The 22056-nt window shown below is 38.3% G+C and overlaps 2 protein-coding genes across 2 annotated transcripts in view; one reads left to right on the top strand and one right to left on the bottom strand.

Moving 5' to 3' along the window:
• Nucleotides 1-3740: 3740 nt before the first annotated feature.
• LOC133290335 (uncharacterized) lies at nucleotides 3741-6134 on the bottom strand. The gene is made up of 4 exons (XM_061488411.1): nucleotides 5396-6134; nucleotides 4497-5306; nucleotides 4295-4413; nucleotides 3741-4208 (listed from the first exon to the last, which is right to left on the bottom strand). The coding sequence occupies exons 1-4, from the start codon at nucleotides 6132-6134 to the stop codon at nucleotides 3741-3743; spliced, it is 2136 nt and encodes a 711-aa protein (XP_061344395.1).
• A 2337-nt stretch (nucleotides 6135-8471) lies between these two features.
• LOC133290336 (uncharacterized aarF domain-containing protein kinase At1g71810, chloroplastic-like) overlaps nucleotides 8472-22056 on the top strand; it is a 31020-nt gene continuing 17435 nt past the window's right edge. The window contains exons 1-9 of the mRNA XM_061488412.1: nucleotides 8472-8480; nucleotides 9394-9435; nucleotides 9544-9652; nucleotides 13913-14027; nucleotides 14115-14164; nucleotides 14291-14369; nucleotides 16150-16200; nucleotides 16273-16414; nucleotides 16559-16603. Coding sequence (XP_061344396.1) covers nucleotides 8472-8480; nucleotides 9394-9435; nucleotides 9544-9652; nucleotides 13913-14027; nucleotides 14115-14164; nucleotides 14291-14369; nucleotides 16150-16200; nucleotides 16273-16414; nucleotides 16559-16603 — 642 coding nt within the window. The remainder of the gene's footprint in view (nucleotides 8481-9393; nucleotides 9436-9543; nucleotides 9653-13912; nucleotides 14028-14114; nucleotides 14165-14290; nucleotides 14370-16149; nucleotides 16201-16272; nucleotides 16415-16558; nucleotides 16604-22056) is intronic.

Raw genomic sequence — 22056 nt, forward strand, 5'->3', positions numbered from 1 at the left:
ACAGGAGCAAATGTCTCCTGATAATCTATCCCATGAGTCTGAGTAAATCCCTTAGCAACTAATCTGGCCTTATACCTATTGATGCTATTGTCTGCATTGAATTTTATTGTGAACACCCACTTGCAACCAACAATTTTCTTTCCTTTAGGTAATGTCACAAACTCCCATGTTCCATTTTTTGTAAGTGCATCCATTTCTTCTAATACAGCATTCCTCCATTTTGGGTCATCAAGTGTTTCTTGGATATTTTTGGGTATCCTGGTACTATCTAACATAGTGTTGAAAGCACGAAAACCTGGAGACAACTTTTCATATGAGATATAATGGGAAATAGGATGAGCAGTGCAAGATCTAGTACCATTCCGAAGAGCAATAGGCATATCAATGTTGGCTGTACTAGTACATTCAAGTGGGTTGCTGGAACAAGGACTCGAATCAGGATCCTGGCAGTCTAGAGTATCTTCATGTGTTTTGCGCCTGCTGTAAATTTTTTTCCATTTACCAGGAGGATCACAAGGAGGATCATTAGATTCAGGTATAGTTGCTCCCCCTGTTTCCTTCCCAATAACTCCCCCTGTTTCCAAAGGCCAAGATAAGACAGCAACATTATTTGGTTTCCCAGGCTTATCTTCATCCATACCAATACCAATAGACTCCCCCTGAAGAGAAGTCGGGGAAAAAAAGGATTGTGTCTCATAAAAGGTAACATCCATGGAAACAAAAACCTTACGGAGAGAAGGTATGTAACACTTATAACCTTTTTGATTAGGGGAATATCCTATGAAGACACATCTAACAGATTTAGGGTCAAGTTTGGACCTGTGATGTGGAGGAATATGCACAAAAACTACACAGCCAAATATTCTGGGAGGAAGAGAAGAAACAACACTGAAAGAGGGAAAAAATTTAGTAAGACAAGATAAAGGAGAATGAAAATTTAGTACCCGAGAAGGCATCCGGTTAATGAGATAAGAGGCTGTCAAGACGGCTTCCCCCCACAGATATTTAGGGACATGCATCGTGAATAAAAGAGCTCGAGCAACTTCAATTAGATGTCTATTTTTTCTTTCAGCCACCCCATTTTGTTGAGGGGTGTTAGGACAAGAACTTTGATGAATAATTCCATGCTGGTTTAGGTAATCTCCAAGAACAGAATTAAAATATTCAGTACCATTGTCTGTTCGCAGAATTTTGATAGAGGTCTGGAATTGAGTTTGAATCATAGCATGAAAATTTTTAAAGGTGGATGCCGCATCAGACTTATCTTTCAAGAGGTATACCCAACATACCCTAGAATGATCATCAATGAAAGTAATAAACCAACTAGCACCCGAGACATTTTTTTCACGAGCAGGTCCCCAAATATCACTATGAATCAATGTAAAGGGAGAAGATTCATGATATTTTTTAGGAGAATAAGTGGCACGAGAATGCTTTGCAAGCTGACAAATATCACAAAGAAGGGAACTTGGCTTTTTATTGATGAACAAGTTCGGGAATAACTTCTGAAGATAGACAAAATTTGGGTGTCCTAACCTACGATGCCATAACAAAACATCATTACAATCATCTGATAAACATAAAGAGTGGTTTGAAAAAATCCTCCTTTCACAAGGATCCTCTTTAAAATAGTAGAGCCCTTCTTCCTCTCTAGCACTGCCAATCATCGTCCCCGAGTCCTGTTCCTGAAAGGTACAAGCATTTGCAGAGAACTTAGCAACACAATGCAACTCAGCAGTAAGTTTGCTAATTGAGATGAGGTTACAGGTAAGAGAGGGAACATGAAGGACTGAATTCAAAATAATATGCTCAGAAAGTTTAATGGATCCCTTCCCCGCAATAGTGGAGAAATTCCCATCAGCTGTTCTTATTTGTGACGGGTGATAGTAAGGGGTATAGGAGAAAAATAAGGTTGCATTACCTGTCATGTGATCAGAGGCCCCTGTATCAAGGATCCAACGATTACTACGTTCAACATGGAATGCCATACCTTTTTCAGCAACATGACTAGTTGCCTCGGCAGGTTGAGATATCAGTTTCTGAAATTGCTCATACTGGGCCTTAGAGAGGAAAACACCCTCAAGGTTTGAAGGGACATGAGACACCTCCCCTTTATCTTCGGAAGATACTTGATTAGCACGATTCTTGTTCTGTCCTTTTGGTTTCAAGTTTGGTGGTTTTCCATGAATTTCTCAACATTTTTCACGGGTGTGACCACCCTTATTGCAATGAGAACACCAACGGTCAGAACGTTTTGAGTCCCCAGAAAGACGAACAGTATTCTTTGCTATAAGGGCAGACCCATCAGAGGACTTAGAGTCCTTATCACCCAACATTACCTTTCGGCGAAGCTCCTCCCTTCGTACTTCAGAAAAAGCAGTAGCAAGGGAAGGTAATGGGTTTTGTCCCAAAATTCTTCCACGAACATCATCCAGATCATAATTAAGGCCAGCAAGAAAATCATAGAGACGTCTTTTCTCTATATAATTTTTGAACCTTGCATTAGCTTATAAACCTTGAAGGTCTGCTTTATCATAAAGATCTAACTCTTGCCATAGTATTTTTAGAGCAAGGAAGTATTCAGTAACAGTCATCCCTCCTTGGCGTAATTCTTTCACCTTGGCGTTGAGATCAAAAGCCTGAGATGCATTGCCCAGGTCAGAGTAATATTCTTTAACAGCTTCCCAAATCTCGTGAGCTGTATCAAGAAATAAATAAGTTTGACTGGTATCTGGTTCCATAGAATTAGTCAGCCATGTCACGACTAAAGCATTTTCAGTCACCCAAGCATCATAACCAGGTTCACGTTCTGCTGGTTTTACCTTTTTTCCATCGAGATACCCCATCTTCCCTTTAGCCTGGATAAACAACTTAACAGATTGACACCATTGCACATAGTTCCTACCGTTTAAACGGTGACCGGTGATCTGCATTGCTGGGTTGTCTCCAGAAGACGAAGAGTTGGGAAGGGGTGAGGTTCCAGACGAAATTTCAGAATTTCCAGCATCCATGGCTTTCTAACAGGTACCCAGAAAAAAGTTCCTCCAAATACGATTTTGACCCTCAAAACAAGAAGAGGGTTGGCCACAGTGAAACAGTAATTGCTACAGTGATGAACAGTACTGCCACGGGTCTTCTGTGGGCTGGCTCGGAATTTTGTTCTGAACCTAATGGTGGCCTTGATTTCGTGGTTGGAGGTGTCTAGGTAAGGATTCTGGCTTGGGTAGTGGCTAAAACAAAAAAAAAGGAATAGGAAAATGACTTAAAAATAAATCAGAACGGGGAGGAGACTGGAATATAACCAGCTCTTGATACCATGAAGAAAAGAAGAAGTGGAAGAAGTGTTTTATCTGAATAATACTTTCTTGATTCATTGAGAGACCCAATGGGTCCTTTTTATATTGAGTACATCCAACTACCTCAACTACTTTAATAAATATGCAACCTCCAACTACATCAATAAATATACAACTACCAACTAAATATAGAACTACCAACTACATCAATAAATACTATCTAGAATATTCTACATATTCTACACTATATAAATGCTATAAGATAATAAATCACCCAAAATAGGAGGAAATAAGTAATGAAAAGTATGATACTACACATTCAAAACAAGGATTAAAGGGAACATAAGGAAGCAACATACTAGTTCATTGAAGGAAACTAAATTAATAATATTCTAGGAACATAAAGGATCCAAGTAGAGTCAAATACAAATTGCTCTATCAAAGTCAAGAAGGAAAAGAACTATCAAACATTTCTTCAAAGCCTTGTTCTTCTCCACCCTCACTTTCTTCACTAGTGTTAAATTTGTAGATTTGTTCATCCTCATCTTCTATTTCTTGGTTATCACCTTCTTCAATCTGTTCAGCCCTTATTCCCCTAGAGCTTGATGGCATAGAGGCAGGTTCCTTCCTGAATCTAGTATGCTGCCTAGTGTAAGTTATAGGCTCATTAGCCCCAGTTACATTAGCAACATCTCCCCAAGTCAATGTATCATCATAAAAAACGAACTCATTTTCTCCATTTTCACCCACTTCTCCCACCAACCATTCATTACTTTCATCAATGTCTTTTAGGACAATAGGATCAACCAAATCACGGCTCTCAAAACGTTCTTTAAGAGCTTGATTATACTTAATAAAGACTAAGTCTTGCAACCTTTGATGCTCAAGCCTGCTTCTCTTCTTAGAATGAATCTAGTTTACAATTTCCAATAAAGAATATTAGTTTCACAATCATGATATGAAACTCTACAAACAAAAATCATTTAACAAGTACTTACATGCTCAAAAGTACTCCAATTACGCTCACATCCCGATGAGCTACAAGTTAAGCCCAACACTCTAACAACAAGGTTTTGCAAATTTGGAACATGTGCTTCATACGACTTCCACCATTGAGCTGTAATGCAAATTGCAATTTGTTAACATTACCACTTGTTAAATAAAAGCTCAAAGTGATCAAATAAGTGTGCTTTTACTTACCAGGAGCAATTTTATTCCTTTGTCTTATTGCTGTATTCATACCAAAAAGGCCTTCTGCACTCCTATATTTTTCCAATTGTCCATGTATCTTGTCCACCTCTTCCTCATTTGCACTTAGCTTGTCAATGCATTTATATAGTCCAACTATCAATTCAGCATAATCATCAATCTTTGGATTAGCATAAAAGTATTCGGGGTTTAGATAATGGCCTGCAGCATGTAATGGATGGTGAAGTTGGCAGTCCCATCTTCTATCAATTATTGCAAAAACATCCCTATATTTATCTTCATTTCGATTGAAAGATTTTTGAATTGCTTCCTTGGCCCTATCCATTGCTTCATATATATATCCCATTGCGGGCCTTCTTTCATTATCAACAAGTCTAAGCACCCGCACAAGAGGCCCCATAACCTTTAAAGAATGAATAACGTCATTCCAAAATGATGGCATAAGTACAGTGTCAGTCGCCCTTTTTACCTTAGGGTCTTTTGCTGTATTTGATTTCAGCCAATCATCTGATGTGAACATCTTTCTAAGATTATTTTTTTGCTTATGAAGCCTTTGTAATGTGAGGAAAGTTGTAGCAAACCTTGTCACTCCATGCCTAACTAATTCAGTCTTGCTTGTATGCTTCCTCATTGTGTTCAATGCCAATGTGTGATTATAAATGAACCCAACAAGCTTGATGCCTCTTTGTATTGCTTTTTTAACTCTCTTAATTTTTCCAATATCTTCAAGCATCAAATCCAAACAATGTGCAGCACATGGAGTCCAAAACAAATTTTCTCTCTTCGCTTGTAACAATTTTCCTAAGAACAAATTAAACAACCTAAAATGAGTAACAAGTAAAATAAAAATTAACATTAAGTGAGGTTAAATTAAACAAATTGTGTCTTACCAGCCAATACATAATTGATTCCATTGTCGGTCACCACTTGAACAACATTTTTCTCCCCAATCTCTTCAACAAAATTATCTAAAAGCTCAAATAATTTTGATCCACTCTTGACATAAGAAGAAGCATCAATGCTCTTCACAAACATAGACCCGGATGGAGAATTCACGAAGAAATTTATCAACGTCCTATTCTTTCTATCAGTCCATGCACCCGACATAATGGAACATCCATAGTTGGCTCTTTGTACCTCATGATCTTTTAATAAATCCTTGGTATAATCCAATTCCTTTTTAAGTAGAGGAATTCTGCACTCATAATAACTTGGGAGCTTTAGACTTGGACCGTAATTCCCAATTGCTTCAACCATGTACTTGAAGCTTTTTGAACGTACAACATTGAAAGGTATTCCATTCGTACACAAAAATCTTTCAATGTATTGAATAGTTCTAGCCCTTGCTTCTTTATCACAAGCATCATTTATGCTTGTTTGCCTCTTTCCTTTGCCCACTTTAATGCTTGCTTCTGGTTTCTTAAAAAAAAGTAAATCCAAGGGGCCTTTAACTCTCTTGGCAGCAGCAGCAGTATTACAATTTGAGGCTTCACTTGAAGCTGCCTCACTCCTTTTCCCATTTTTAATGTGTTGAATTTCTTGCACCTCTTTTAGCATATCATCATCTTCGTGTATATCAACACTATATGCATCCTTTTCAGCAAGCTTTTGCACATAAGCATCTTTCATAATCTTCTTAATTTCTGGTGAGATTTTTCTACAAGGACCCACATCCCCCTTCAACACAATCTGGTGTCTTTTGGGTCTTGTGATGCCACCCGTTGTAACTTTCCCACAAAAAACACATGTTATATCTCTTGTTATTGATATCGTTTAAACTATTCCACTGCCATGCCATATTAAGATTTTCACCGGTGGGTTTTACAATCCGCAAGAAGCCATGGAAGCTGAGTTGTTTTGTTGGATATTTTGTGATGCCATGACCAGAAAACAACAGGGGCTTCCACTCAACAAAACCAATTCAAGGAAAAAGGCAAAACCAAAAAACCAGTAGAGTGGAGAATGGAAAAACAGAACAGTCGCAAAACAAGGGAGAAAAAACAAAGGGCCTTCAATGGAGTGGCTGTTTCATATCTTCAAAGTCCCACGAAAGTCTTCAGAGCTACTCATCTAGTTCAGTTTCAGATCTTCAAAGTCCAAGAAAAGAAGAAAAGGGAAAGAAGATGACTACGGAAAGAAAACCATATTTGCCTCTTTTCTTCTCAGCAAAAGACTACGGAAAGAAAACGATGAAAAAGACGAGGGAAGAAAACAATATTTCCCTCTCTTTTCATCAGCAAGATATAAAAAACAAATGCAAGTAAATATATATATTTTTTACATGTATTTATACTTTATTTTATCTTTGGTAATCTGCATTTATATTACTTTAAACTAGAAAATATTTTCATTGTATCTTTTATTAAATTTAATAAAAAATAATATAATTAATTTTTTCATTTTATTCTCTTGATAATTGACACTTACATTCTAACATTTTTTATTTTTAATAAAACAAACCCTTATATAAAAAAATATTCTTTAAACTAATACTTAATATCATCTGATTCTAATTTAAATAGATGAAATATGTTAAAATTTTATATCTTTTCTCCACTTTTTTAAATTATATATCACATCTAAAAATTTATGTGATTCTAATTTGAAAATTTTTAAAAGTTTAAAAATAAACCCTTTTTAAAAACAAACTCTTTTCTAATTTAATTTATATCTTGTTTAAATTATAAATTTACACTTTTTTTAAAACACATAAAAAATTTAAAATAGTTATTAAAATGGAGGAATTGAAAACATATTATCAACAATGAAAAAAAAGGGAAACGTGCAGAGATAGACTAATATCTGAAAAGCAGATGTGTGTGACAGCCAAGAAGATGTGTACGTCACAACAAGGAGTGTGGTTCCACCACAGCAGGGAGGAAGATGCGCATGTGACGTGATGACTGATTCAAACTTAAATTTTTTTTTTTTTTAAAAATGGCTGGCTTTTTAAGTTAAATATCTATTTTACCCTTCATTTATCCTGCCTTTTTCCCATTATACCCTTAAATGATAATCTAATTTAATAAACACAGCCACCCTACTTTCAGCGTTTCGTTTTCTCCATTTACGTCTGCAATTCCCCTTCCTTTCCTTGTAGCGGCCGCTACCGGAAACTGTGGCGTCGCGGTGCGAAAGTTGCGGCCGGGTGCCGCAACCCGCACCAGAACCGCTATAGCGCGCTATAGCGCCGCTATTTCAATCATAGATGTGAATATAGCATTTGCCTAAAAACGGAGTGGAACTCATATGAATACGAAGGTACATGCAGTTTCAACTAGATGTCTATTTTTACGTCGGCCACTCCATTTTGTTGTGGAGTGTGTGGACAAGTGGTTTGGTGTAATGTCCCATGTTTTTCCAAAAAATTAGTAATTTCAAGAGACACATACTCTTTTGCATTATCACTGCACAAGATTTGAATAGAAGCACCAAATTGAGTATTTATCTCATAACAAATTTTTTGATAAATTGAAAATAATACAGAACGGTTTTTCATTAAATAAACCTAAGTACAACGAGAGAAATCATCAATAAATGTTACAAAACATTGAAAACCCAAAACAGACATAGTTCGACTCGGACCCTAAATATCAGAATGAACAATGAAAAGGGAGCATCAGCTCTTTTATTGACTCTATTAGCAAATGAAGAGCGAGTGTGCTTTCCTTATTAACAATGGAATAAAGCTGCTGAATGTCATTGGTGTAGAGGATTTTGGCTTCCTCCCATACGTCATGGCAGGTCTCAAAGGGGATGAAAATGTCTATAACTGCCGGATCAATGGATTGCCAGTGGATACTTAGCAGTTGGATATCAATCTTTTCCCATTCAGATATCTTATCCTTTGGAATATCAGCAGACTTGGTCATGAGATGTTTCCCGTGTCCCTGACCAGCAAACCAGATCTTAACATAGGTAGACCAGTTCTTATAAGTAGTAGATCCGGTTAGTTTCATTGTTGTAATGGATGAGGTAGTATTGGAGATGATACCAGTAGTATTTTTGAGTGCATCACTCGAGCTCTTCATCGCAAAAATAAATGAGATGACCAGAAAATAGCAAGGAACTGCAAGGAAACAAGAAATCGTGCAAAAACGTTGTAAAAAGATGTCTAAACAGTGGATTTTTTGCCGATATCTTCCTAACGGAGGGGACCGACAACGAACGAAGACCATATATGGAAAGAGGACGAGAAGGCGAGCTCTTCTATCTTGGAATGGCCGGAAAAAGATGCGTGAACAGTGACTGTACGGACACGATGAACAGTATCTGTACAGACGTGGTGAACAATACCCGTACGGACACGATGAATAGTGATCGTACGGGGCGTGATGAATAGTGGCACGCGAACAGTAACGTTGATGTACAGTACCCGCATGAATAGTTGCAGAAACAAGCCGGAGGGATGGACGGTGTAGTGGAAGGAGAGAACACCTAAGCATTGGCTTAGGATTTTAGCGAAAGCGAAAGTTTCTAGAACAAAGAGCTCTCTGGTACCAAATTAATATGTATGAATGTATTGTATTCAATTGTATATAGAACTGTACAAGAGTCCTTTATTCAAAGAGGTAAAATGACCTAATGGGCCAAGCCCAAATAACCTTCTAGAATAATAGAATAATAATAATACAATTCTATTTCTAACAGACTAGAACAATTTATACTTACCTAGAGATCGATTATATTACATATCACTGGGAAATAGTCTTCCTAAATGATGTGGTGTGGCTTTCAGATTTATTTCCTGGATATTTAACTTAAGTATCTCTCCCTTGGAAATAAGTCAAGGCACATAGGGCCATTTTCTCCTATCCATTCCCTCTTCAATGCCTGCTGAAAAAAATTGTGACTATTACTGATGCATTATCTTTCTATGATATTGTAGGGGAAAAAGTTGTCAGAAGTGAAGGATCTCTACCTGATTGAGGTCATTTATGAAACTAGTTGCAAACAAGTTATTCTAAATTTAATTTGTATAGTTTTTGCTTTTGTATAATGATGCTAAGCATATGTTGTATTTTCTGATGCTGATTAGGTAGGAGTTTACTGCTCATTCAATCAACTTCTTGAGTGTGGGTTCTATCATGCAGATCCACACCCCGGAAATCTCTTTCGGACATATGATGGCAAATTAGCTTATTTAGGTAATTCAAAATGGAAAGTTTAATATTTCAAATCCTTTGTGTTCTCAAATGCTTAATATATCTTTTTTTGGCATATATTCTTTTGGCTTCTTAGTTAATGTTTACAAAAATTTTCTAGTTTTGAGGATGTAATGATTGAGATACGTTAAACACTTGGTATGGCTTGTTCGTTTCTTGATATGTGGCACTTAATAGGATTAATACAAATGTATATTTGCAAGTTTTTGTTGGCTTCACACTTCTCTTCACGACTAGCTTTGTCCACTCAAACGATCAAATGGAAGATGTTTCAATAAGTTTTTGAAAGGTCAAGCTTGGTACATATGATCTATAAACTTCATGATGACAAGAAGTGTTGGTAATTGTGGGTAACTATGTGCTAGTGATCAATTCCTCATCTTTAGCTTGATGTTTAGGACCCCACTAATGGAATTATTTAGGAAGGATGACTCAGCTAATAAAGGGAATATTCTAGAGGTGAGGTTGTTGGAAGGCTCCAATTATGTTAGAAAGGATGAGGTGGCAAGGAGATAGGGTGAGGTGGTTAAAAGGCAACAGGGAAGTGAGGAGAGGCATCTTTGGGCATTTGGAACCTTGGGCACCTTAGGATGATTCGGGAGAGACTAGGGGCTCTAGAATTCCTCTAAAATTATCCTTTACTGTTATTTCCTTTTCTGTTAGTGCATTTTCAGTCCATTGTAATTTTCTCCTTTCTTTGTAATTGTCTCTGTTTTCGGATTGTACTTATCTCTTGATGAATATATGAAAATCTTATTATTCAGGCCAAATTCATTGTTTTTGTGTTATTTCTGTATTTGAGTAGAAGGTCCTTATCAATTGGTATCAGAGCTCCGATCTTGGGATGTTTACTACCAAAAATATAGAGAATCGATTGAATGCTTTGGAGGAAGAGCTGTACAAGACTGACGCTTGTTAGGACGAGGTGATTCGAAGGCTTGAAGTGACTGAAGTGCGAGTGATTGAAATCCTCAAGAGGTTGGATGAGATGGCAGGAAGACGACGGAGTCGTTCCCGTAACGAAGAAGATTTCCCTGCCAGCAATGATTCGGGTAGTGTAGCAGGGGATGGGGACAGGTTCGAACGGAGGAGAAATTCTTTTAATCATAACCATCGGCGACTCGAGATTTCCACATTTTCAGGCGAGGATGCTGATGCTTATCGTGCTCTGTACACTTTGAAGCAAACTGAGACTATGGCAGAATTCAGGTTGGAATTTGAGAAGGTGATAAGGGTGTAGAGATTTGAGGATGAAGATTTGCTCAAAAAAGCTTGGCTGAATGGAGTCAAAAGCAGCATTCGTGAGGAGTTGTTGATGATGCCGCCGCTTAATCTGACGGACATGGTGAAGTGTTCGATGAAGATAGAGAGGAGGAATGATGCAAGGAAGGAGGAAGCATTAGGGAAAATTGAGAGAAACTGGACTCAATGTTCGCATCTTGTAGTTGTGGGCCAATGAACTAGGTCCAGCCCAGTTGAGACCAAGAGTTGGGTTTCTTCCAAAACGGGCCCAGGAGATCTAAGTAGCAAGTGAACTCACTTAACGGGTCCAATCTTTCGAACGTGGGTTATTCGAATCCACGAAGCACTCAAATGGAGAACCCTAATGATGGAGCGACGACGAAGGAGTTGATGACCAACACTGGAGGCCACACGCAAGAAAGCCACGGGAGCCATGGACGACGGATGTTCCAAGTGGAATTTCGTGATTGGCAGCACGACGTCATTGTTTTACGTGCGACGAGCGTTGAAACCCAGGCCACAGGTGTCAGGTATCCCAGCTCTATTTGTTGCTGACCGACAAAGAAGACGATGATGGTGAGGAGACAAGGAATGAAAGATCTCCAAGTGAAGACGGCAAAGCAAAGGTGGAGAAGCTTGATTCGAGATTTGCCGTAGAGAGACGGTACTTTTTATTTTCGAAAAATTTCTAAATTTTTTAAAATCCTGGAAGTTGATGGGTCTCTTCTTAAAATGCAATTCCTATTGCAATTAATGTTGTTTTTTTTGCAAAAGATGTTGACTGGGTTTTTAATTGTCAATTGGGAAAGAGTAGGGTAACCGCTGTTGTTGGTACAGCTTGCCTTGGGCAATTTCGAGTGGACACTAATAGGCCCATTAAATTTTTGGTGATATGGCCCATGAAAAATTGGAGGCTAGTTCTGCAAGTGGAAAGGAAGCTAGAGTTTATGTTACTGTGTTAACATCCAAAGCATGGCAATTAAAAATAGAGGAGAAACTAGATTATATTGTTGGTATATATGGTAACTTCTTGTTATTGACAATAACAACAACTTTTAATAATGATGTTAATTCCTGGAATGTTGTTATGTACTTCAAATTAATTGTCAAACTGCCTTGCAATAGACTCTTGTCGAGCCTTAGGTAAGGTGGGTGGTCTTAAGTCGTGACACTGGGTTCGTGGAATGGCTCTTCCACCTTATTGATTTTGCAGCCCATTTGGGAAGTGAAGCACGCGTTGGGTTTTGTGGAGAAGCAGAATTCAGAAGATCATCTAAGGATTGGTGTTTCAGAGGCAAAAGGTGCAAGCTACGAAACAAAGCATCATATTAGGACCATAGCGATTTTTTACTGTCAATGACGAGTTGAGAGAAACACAAGAATCTCATCATGGAAAAACAATGATAAAGGTTAATATCTTGGCTCAAAACAGATCTGACTTGGTGGAAGGCCCAATACTAAAAATGTATTTCTTTTATGCTGCTGTAAACATAGTTGCAGAAGTTTATTTTGCTAGGAAAGATGATGGAACCACTGCAAAAGGACAATGGGATTCCCGTGGAAATCATAAATTTTTTTGCATGTTTAATGATGATATATGTTGCATTGTTGTTGTTGCACTTGTTGGATTATTTGAAGATGAGTAATGGGATCCGGGTGGAAGTTATCATGCCTCAAGTATGTATGAATCTTTACAATTCATGCAATGGGACCCCGGTAGAAGGCTCTTGAGGGCTAAACCTCACCTTGGGGACAAGGTGAGTGTTTAGGGGGGAGTATTGATAGGACCCCACTAATGGTTTATCATAAGAATTGCCACAGGGAATTATTTAGGAAGAATGACTCGGCTAATAAAGGGAATATTCTAGAGGTGAGGTTGTTGGAAGGCTCCAATTTTGTTAGAAGGGTGAGGTGGCAAGGAGAGAGGGTGAGGTGGTTAAAAGGCAGCAGGGAAGTGAGGAGAGGCATCTTTGGGCATTTGGAACCTTGGGCACCTTAGGGTGATTTGGGAGAGATTAGGAGCTCTAGAATTCCTCTAGAATTATCCTTTACTGTTATTTCCTTTTCTGTTAGTGCATTTCCAGTTAATTGTAATTTTCTTCTTTCTTTGTAATTTTCTTTGTTTCCGGATTGTATTTATCTCTTGATGAATATATGAAAATCTGATTATTCAGGCCAAAGTCCTTGTTCTTTATGTTATTTCTGTATTTGTATTTGAGTAGAAGGTCCTTATCACACCCCAATGGAACTTGCAAGAAAATGTGAGACAGAAGAACAAAGTCCTCGAGGTAGTTGAGACAGGTACAAAGGACTAGTGGGGAAATTAACTTATTTATTTAACTTATACCAGGCCACGAATTGGGTTAGCTGTGAGTATGACAAGTCGTTATATGACAAACTCCAAACTACATGAAGGCAGTCAAGCAAATCTTTTAATACCTTAAAGGGTACCCTATATGTTGGTCTTCATTTCAAGAAGAATGTGAACAGAAGCTGTACTGATGAGGATTGGGCAGGATTAAGGCCTAGTCATTAAGTGTAGTCATTAGCTCCTAGTCATGAAGGCCTAGATTAGTATATAACTTTTACTGCACAGATTGCCTCCTTGTTTTTTTTTTTTTTTAGTAGATTCTATTTTTTTAGTACATGCCTCTCCTTGTCTTTTTAGGCCTACAACTTTTATAGTACAGTGTTTTTCCTTTTTACCTATTTATGCAGCCGTCTTGTAACAACATAATAAGGAAAATACAATATTCTCTGTTTATGTAAATAATATCTTGTTGATTATGTAAATATGATAGTCAGATTCTTGTAATTGCGGTAATTAGGATAGTATTGATATCTCTATTTATTTTGTATTAATTATTTTTGGCTATATAATTCAAGCACTGTTGTGTATTTGAGACCCACAAGTTTCACTAAAAGTCTCTCATTTCTTCTTCAGTTAACAAAAGCAAATAATTTTTTTTTTCATTTTCCTTTTCCCTTTTTCTGGTCCAGATTTTGGTATGACAGGTGAATTCAAACAAGAATTGCGTGATGGATTCATTGAAGCTTGCCTACATCTTGTAAATCGCGATTTTGATGCATTGGCTAAGGACTTTGTCACTCTAGGGTATTTATGATTATTTATGTTCCATTTCAGTTATTGAAGTGACTATCTTCGTTGTTACAAGATTGGTCTACTTTTAAATTTTATCAGGCTTCTTCCCCCAACAACAGACAAAGAAGCTGTTACAAAGGCTTTGACAGGTTCTTACTTTGTTTTGTTTAGGTGAATTTTAAACAGTTGTGACCGTATGCTGCAGATAATATTTCTCCATTGTAATGATTATATTAATATATTTGTTAATTCTGTCAGCTGCATTGTTTGTGTAGGTGTCTTCCAAAATGCTGTTGCCAAAGGAGTTCGTAATATCAGCTTTGGAGACCTTTTAGGAAACTTAGGAACCACCATGTAAGCTCTTTGCTGATGCATTACATATATAATTGTAGAATCTAAAATATTTGAAGGCTTTTTTTGTCAGGTAAGAAAAATAAAGGCATGTGAAATGTTGCCTTGCTAATGTTTATACAAGTAGCGCGCAAGTATACGCGACAACAAGTAATATAGGGCGTATTTAAGACCCCAATCGTTCCCACAAGGATCTTTTGGCGAAAATTCAAAAGCACAAAGAGCAATTGCTTAAGACTGAATTACTAAAAAGAGAGTAACAGTAAAAATAACATAACACAAACTACTCTGAAATAGCACTGACTGCGTTACTATATTTTTTTTAGACTTTTCTGAATTAATTTCTTGAATCAATTGTTCTAAAAGATGAAAAATCATAAGAAAGCAATTTAAGTATTGTTTTATCTATTTTTTTATGTAAAAAGAATTTTTTATAAAAAATTTAAAACAGAAAGATGATTAAAATTCTAAATCAGAGGAAAACTGAGTTGGTGAAAATGTTGAGAAAAATAGGTTGGACTTTCGGTTTACCCTTCCCACAGCAATGGAAGAAATGCCAATTACAGATTGATGAAATTTAATTCTCAGTTAACGGATCACTCTTGTTGATTTTAATCTCTTAAAATCATTTTATCCCAAACATTCATTTACATATCTCTATGCTAAATGAAGTGAGGACTCATGCATTTCAAGTTCAAAGTTACATGGTGGCTGTCCTCATATCTAAGTGATAGCCCTTGAATTATTTCTCATTCAAGTCCATGTGCTTAATGCATTTTCCAGAATTAGTCACCTCTCGATGACTTCTTCCTAACACAACATCTAACATCAGGCCTCAATGAAAGAATATTTAAATACAAAGCATGGCATTAAACAACTGAGAATTAAAAATTAACAATAGTAATTAGCAATCAACCATCACTGAGGTTCGAGTAACCTAGACCTAACCTTCAAAGGTTTAGCTCATACCCATAAGGGTTGAGCTACAAAAACAGCAAACGAAACTTAAAAAGAAATTACAACTGACAAAATGGAAAATATGAGGCAGAAGCTATATCCAGAAAATAGCTCTGCTTTAGTGCTCAGATAAAACTAACAAAGAGAAAAATATAAAAATGTAAAGATCCAAACAGATCACCCCGAAAAATAGAAAAGATGAAGAGAAAATAAGTTTCCTACAACGCTTTGCTCTTCTCTTTTATATCTGAAGCTCCCACATGCAGAGACGATTCACACATCAGCTGGCACGTGCTATGCGCTCCTCCCAATCGTGCGGTTCCCTTGGAAAGGCGGTAACCACACTCCAAAAATTGCTTCAGCCAACGATCCTAACAAACTCCAGCTCACCCAATCAGTTATGGTTAGTGTTTGGCATTTTCTGTTTGAATCAAAATGGCTAGGGTCAGTGTTTTGGTTCGAACGCTCACTTAAGGGACAATGGGTGAGGGGCTAAAGCTCGTTGGTTAAACCGAAATTAAAGACTGGTGTGGGTTGGTGTTTTGAGACAGTGAAACTATTTTAGTGAAATTTAACTGTCCCGGTTCGCCCCCTTTATAAATTGCAAACTATAGCATTAACAAATTTCTAAACCCAACTCCAACATAGGGTTTAGATGTAATATACTAAATTATAATAGAGATGTCCAAATTCATAAAGGAAAATATTCTTTATCATAACATATTCTTTATTTTCTTTTGTCTTCCTATTGTTGGTTGTTTCATCATTTATATTTCACTTTGACATGCTACGTGTCATCTTTTTCTTGTTCTCTTACTTTTTTCAGGTATAAATTCAAATTTAGGATACCTTCATACTTCTCTCTTGTCATCCGAAGGTAGAGCTTTCCATCCAAGGCTTAAATCTAATGTCTTTGAGCAAAATCCTAAATAATATCTTTTGTCTACAGCCTTGCTGTACTTGAAGGAATTGCAATCAACTTTAACCCTGAGTACAAAGTTTTGGGTAGTACTTACCCTTGGATTGCTCGAAAAGTTCTTACTGACAACTCTCCTCAGCTTAAGTCTTCTTTGGAGACTCTTCTTTATAAGGTAAACATAGAAGGCCCTGCTTTCTGTATAGTACCTGACATCCGGAGCAATACGTGGAATTTTGATTCTCTTTTTCGACTTTGCCGCATTGCCATTATATTCGAATATTTTTCACTTAATTTTGACTCAATACTCATTTGTCAGGATGGTGTTCTCAGAATAGACCGTCTGGAGTCTTTGCTGACAGAGGTAAACTTCTGCAATTTTCTTTTATTTTTTCTGTGTGAAATTGAAACATTATTTTACTTCTTTTATGGTTGTAACTTTTGTCATAGTTAAATGTAAAAGAATACGTTGTGTATTGATCTGTGTCAAGGAGTTACAATATATAGAGACCCTAATGGGCTTAAGTGTAAGGCCCAAACCTAATCCAAACCTAAACCTAATACAGTCAGACTATTTACGGATAAGACAGAATCCAATAATATCTAATCAAATCTAATCATATCATATCTAATATTCTAACACTCCCCCTCAAGCTGGTGCGTATATATTATGAGCACCAAGCTTGTTACAAATGTATTCAACCCGAGGACCTCTAAGAGCTTTAGTGAAAACATCTGCTAGTTGATTAGACGAGTTGACAAAAGCTGTCTTGATTTCTCCTGACTGAATCTTTTCCCGAATGAAGTGACAATCAATCTCTATATGTTTGGTCCTCTCATGAAAAACAGGATTAGAGGATATATGTAGCGCAGCTTGATTATCACAGATGAGTGTCATGGGTTGTTTCTGTTCACAAAGATGAAGCTCTTGAATCAACTGCTTTAACCAGATCAACTCACATGTAGTATTTGCCATTGCACGATACTCAGCTTCTGCACTAGATCGGGAAACAACAGGTTGTTTCTTGCTTTTCCATGAGATTAAGTTTCCTCCGAAGAAGACACAATAACCAGAAGTAGAGCGTCTGTCCGAGGGTGATCCTGCCCAATCGGCATCTGAGTAACCACAAATTTCTGTATTTCCCTGATCCGAATACAACAAACCTTTTCCTGGTGCTCCTTTGATGTATCGGAGGATCCTCACAGCAGCATCCCAATGTGAATCACAAGGGGAATCAAGGAACTGACTGGCCGTACTGACAGCGAAAGAAATATCTGGCCTAGTCACAGTAAGATAATTGAGCTTCCCAATGAGCCTCCGATAACGTCCAGGATCAGATAACGGCTCCCCCTGTCCGGGTAATAACTTGACATTAGGATCCATAGGTGTATCAACTGGTTTACTCCCCAACATACCAGTTTCTTCTAGGATATCCAAGGCATATTTCCTTTGACAGATAGAAATGCCCTGTCTTGATTGCGCCACCTCAATTCCCAAGAAGTAACGCAGCTTCCCAAGGTCCTTTGTTTGAAATGTACTAAACAAATGCTGTTTTAACTGATGAATTCCGTCTTGATCACTTCCGGTGAGAATGATGTCGTCAACATAGACTAACAAATAGATACACTTATCAGGAGATGTAATTCTATAAAACACAGAATGGTCAACTTTACTGCGGATTAAGCCAAACGCCTGAACAGCAGAACTGAAGCGACTGAACCATGCTCGAGGAGACTGCTTGAGACCATATAAGGATTTCCGAAGACGACACATCTTTCCAGACTCCCCCTGAGCAACAAAACCAGGTGGTTGCTCCATGTAAACTTCTTCTTGTAAATCACCATGAAGAAAAGCATTTTTGATGTCAAGTTGAAGGAGTGGCCAGTGACGAACAGCAGCAAGGGCAAGAAAGAGGCGGACTGACGCCATCTTAGCGACTGGAGAAAATGTATCGCTATAATCAAAGCCAAAGATTTGAGTAAAACCCTTGGCAACTAAACGTGCCTTGAGACGATCAATATGGCCATCAGGTCCAATTTTCACAGTAAAAACCCAGCGACAACCAACTATAGACTTCTCTGGAGGAGCAGAAACAAGGTCCTAAGTGCCATTGGAATGAAGTGCAGTCATCTCATCAAGCATTGCTTGGCGCCACCCTGGATGGGAAAATGCTTCACCTGTGGTCTTAGGAATAGAAATAGAAGAAAGACTAGAAACAAAGGTGAAATGAGGTGAAGAAAGACGGCCATAACTCAAAAAGGTATAAAGAGGATAAGGGTTACGAGTAGTACGTGTACCTTTTCTTTGAGCAATGGGAAGAGTCTCTGATGAAGGATCCGGAGGGGAAGAAGCAACAGCAGTGGGCGATGAGTCAGCAAGAGTCAAGTCGACAGGAGGCACAGTTTTGCGACGCTGATAGGTGAGAAGTGGACGGTCCTCAGGTATAGAAGCAATAGGTTGCTCATCTGGAATAGAAGCACCTGCAGCTGGCAAAGACAAGTCAAGAAAAGGGACAGGAAGGACATGATCAACCTGTGACATCTGAGATGGGATAGAATTAAAGGGTTGTTGATCAAGAAAAGTGACATCAGCGGAAACTAAGTAACGCTTAAGGTCGGGAGAATAACAACGATAACCGTTTTGAAGACGAGAATAACCAAGAAAGATACACTGAAAGGCTTTGGATGTTAACTTATCCTTACCAGGAGTGAGATCATGAACAAAACAAGTACAACCAAAGACATGTGGAGTTAGAGGATAAAGAGGAACATCTGGAAGCAATAGATTATGAGGAATGTCATTGTGGAGCACAGATGAAGGCATGCGATTGATGAGAAAACAAGAGATGAGTACAGCATCTGCCCAGAAGTGAAGAGGAACCTGCATATGAATAAGAAGGGTACGGGTAGTTTCAATGAGATGTCTGTTTTTACGTTCAGCCACCCCATTTTGTTGTGGAGTGTGAGGACAAGTAGTTTGATGTAAAGTACCTTGTGTGGCCAAGAAATTAGAAAAATCAATAGAAACATATTCCTTAGCATTATCACTACGTAGAATACGAATAGAAACACCAAATTGAGTATGGATCTCAGTAGAAAACTTTTTATAAATGAAAAATAACTCAGAACGATTTTTCATTAAATAGGTCCAAGTGCAACGGGAAAAATCATCAATAAAGGTAACGAAATACCGAAAACCTAAGACAGACAAGGTACGACTTGGACCCCAGATATCTGAATGAACAAGAGAGAAAGGGGCATCAGCTCGTTTATTGACTCGACTGGCAAAAGAGGAGCGTGTATGCTTCCTTTGTTGACATGACACACAATCTAAAGACTGAAGACCGGACAAAAGAGGAACCATTTTCTGCAACTTTGAAAGACTTGGATGACCAAGGCGACTGTGGATAAGTTGTGGAGATTCTGTGAGAGAGCATGCTACTGAAGGACGAGGCACATCCAGATAATAAAGCCCCCGTGACTCACGACCCACTCCAATCATTTTCCCCGTACCCGGATCCTGCACAGAAACAGAATGGTTAGAGAAAGTAATGGTGCAAGTGAGGGAGTGGATCAACTTACTAATAGAAATTAAGTTATAAGGGATGCCAGGAATATAATAGACAGATGTCAGGGCCAAGGTAGAGGTCGGACGAGCTTGTCCAATCCCACAAACTGGGGCTTTGGTTCCATCCGCAAGGGTAAAAGACAGTAAATGATCAGAATAAGTAAGAGATGTAAAGAGTTCCTTATTACCACAGAGATGATCGGTAGCACCGGAGTCAAATATCCAAGTGCCAAGTGATGTAGAATGAGAAACACAAGCAACGGGATTACCAGTATAAGGCTGAGACTGAGGAGAAGCCTTCCTGAGAGGGGTTTGGAGTGCAGCACAGTCCGAACCTGAACCAAATGATGCTTTGTCTGACTGAGTTATATTTGCAACAATAGAAGGAGAGTTAACCTCCGAGAGATCAGGAGATGCTGCTGCCATTTAAAGATAAAATATAAAAGCCGTAAACGAAGGCAAACAATATCCAATCAAGAAGAACCACGCGTCTAAGGTCAGACCCACAGAGAAACAATCACAGATCCAAAAAGGGGAGGAGAAGGCTAGCTTCTCTGTCCAAGACCGGCCGGAAAAAGCCGCCGGAATAGTGCTCACGCGCCGGCAGAAGGTGGCGCGTGAAGCCCATGCGCAGTGAAGACAGGTGGCGCGTGACGGCGCGTGGGAGATGCGTTGCTGACCGGACCACCACAGACCTGGTCGCCGGGAAGAAAGGGTCCTGATCGCGTGAAGTTTGGTCGGAAAAGTCGCCGGAAAAAGTCTCCGGTTGCCTGAACAGTGATTCTGACGGCGGGCGGTGGTTCGGGTGGCCGTCGGAGGTGCTGACGCGTTTGGAAAAATCACTCAGAGGCTGTTTACAGCCCTAGAAGGCTTGCCGGAAGGACGCACGGCAAGAAAGAGGACTCCTAAGCAGTGGGCTTAGGTTTTTAAAGCAAAAAAACAAGGTTTCTGAGCGGAAGCGAGGGTTCCTAGAACGAAAGAGCTCTGATACCAAGTTAAATGTAAAAGAATACGTTGTGTATTGATCTGTGTCAAGGAGTTACAATATATAGAGACCCTAATGGGCTTAAGTGTAAGGCCCAAACCTAATCCAAACCTAAACCTAATACAGTCAGACTATTTACGGAAAAGACAGAATCCAATCATATCTAATCAAATCTAATCATATCATATCTAATATTCTAACAGTCATGAACCAACTATTAGTTGTTAGGTGAAAATAAATTAATAGTTTTATATCTAGCTTGCTCCCTCACGCAAGAGGCATTTAAGCTTGATGTGTGGACAATAAACAAGCCCATCTCATGAAATTTAACCTTTTTTGGGTGGAATATGAAATTTAACTTTTATTTAGAAGAATAGGGTGTTGAAAACCCTCGTGCCATACAGCCGACCCTAATTTTAATCCTATTGATTTTACTATTGTCGCCAACCTGGTTTCCTAGAATTAAGGATCAATATCAGTTTTTCTTTTAGGAGATAAGGACTCTGTCATGCTTTGTTTTTATTTGTATTTTAATTTATTTCCTTATTTATCTGCTTTGTTCCCAAACTTTAGGGATTAGATTAGATCTGTTTTATTTTAATTGATTCAGAATTGATCATCGCTAATCTATATATATTGTACTGCACCTCCATAAGAAAAACAGAGAAACATATTATTTCCATCTCTCTCTTCATTTCTTACCTTAGAATTTCCTATGATTTCTTATTTTCTATATGGTATCAGAGCTCTCATCTTGCAGTTTGGTACAATGCGCGTGTACCAGACCTTGTCTTCCAGCAATTCATCGACCACCACTCAACTTAATCCTACCTCCATGGCACCAAACACGCCTCTAGAGAGCCCCTCCCTCATAATAACAGGGTATCGATTTGATGGCTCCAATTATTTGCTATGGTCCCAAAGTGTAAAAATGTTTATTTGTGGGAAACAAAAGGAGGATTATTTGACTGGCGATGTCGAAAAACCTAATGAGACTGATCCCAAGTACAAAACATGGAAGGCAGAAAACAACCTTGTCATGTCCTGGCTTGTAAATTCAATGACCCCTGAAATTGGGGAAACATATATGTTATGCTCTACTGCAAAGGAAATCTGGGACGGTGTTCGTGAGTCATATTCCAAGGATGACAACACTGCTGCCATGTTTCAGATCAAGGGAGTCTTGAAGGATCTGAAACAAGAAGGAAAAACAATCACACAATACTACAACACTCTGGTTAAATATTGGCAACAACTAGATCTT

The sequence above is a fragment of the Gastrolobium bilobum genome, unplaced genomic scaffold (assembly GCF_033153095.1).
Source record: "Gastrolobium bilobum isolate Gb01-03AN ecotype WA unplaced genomic scaffold, APGP_CSIRO_Gbil_v1 utg196412, whole genome shotgun sequence".
NCBI lineage: Eukaryota > Viridiplantae > Streptophyta > Magnoliopsida > Fabales > Fabaceae > Gastrolobium > Gastrolobium bilobum.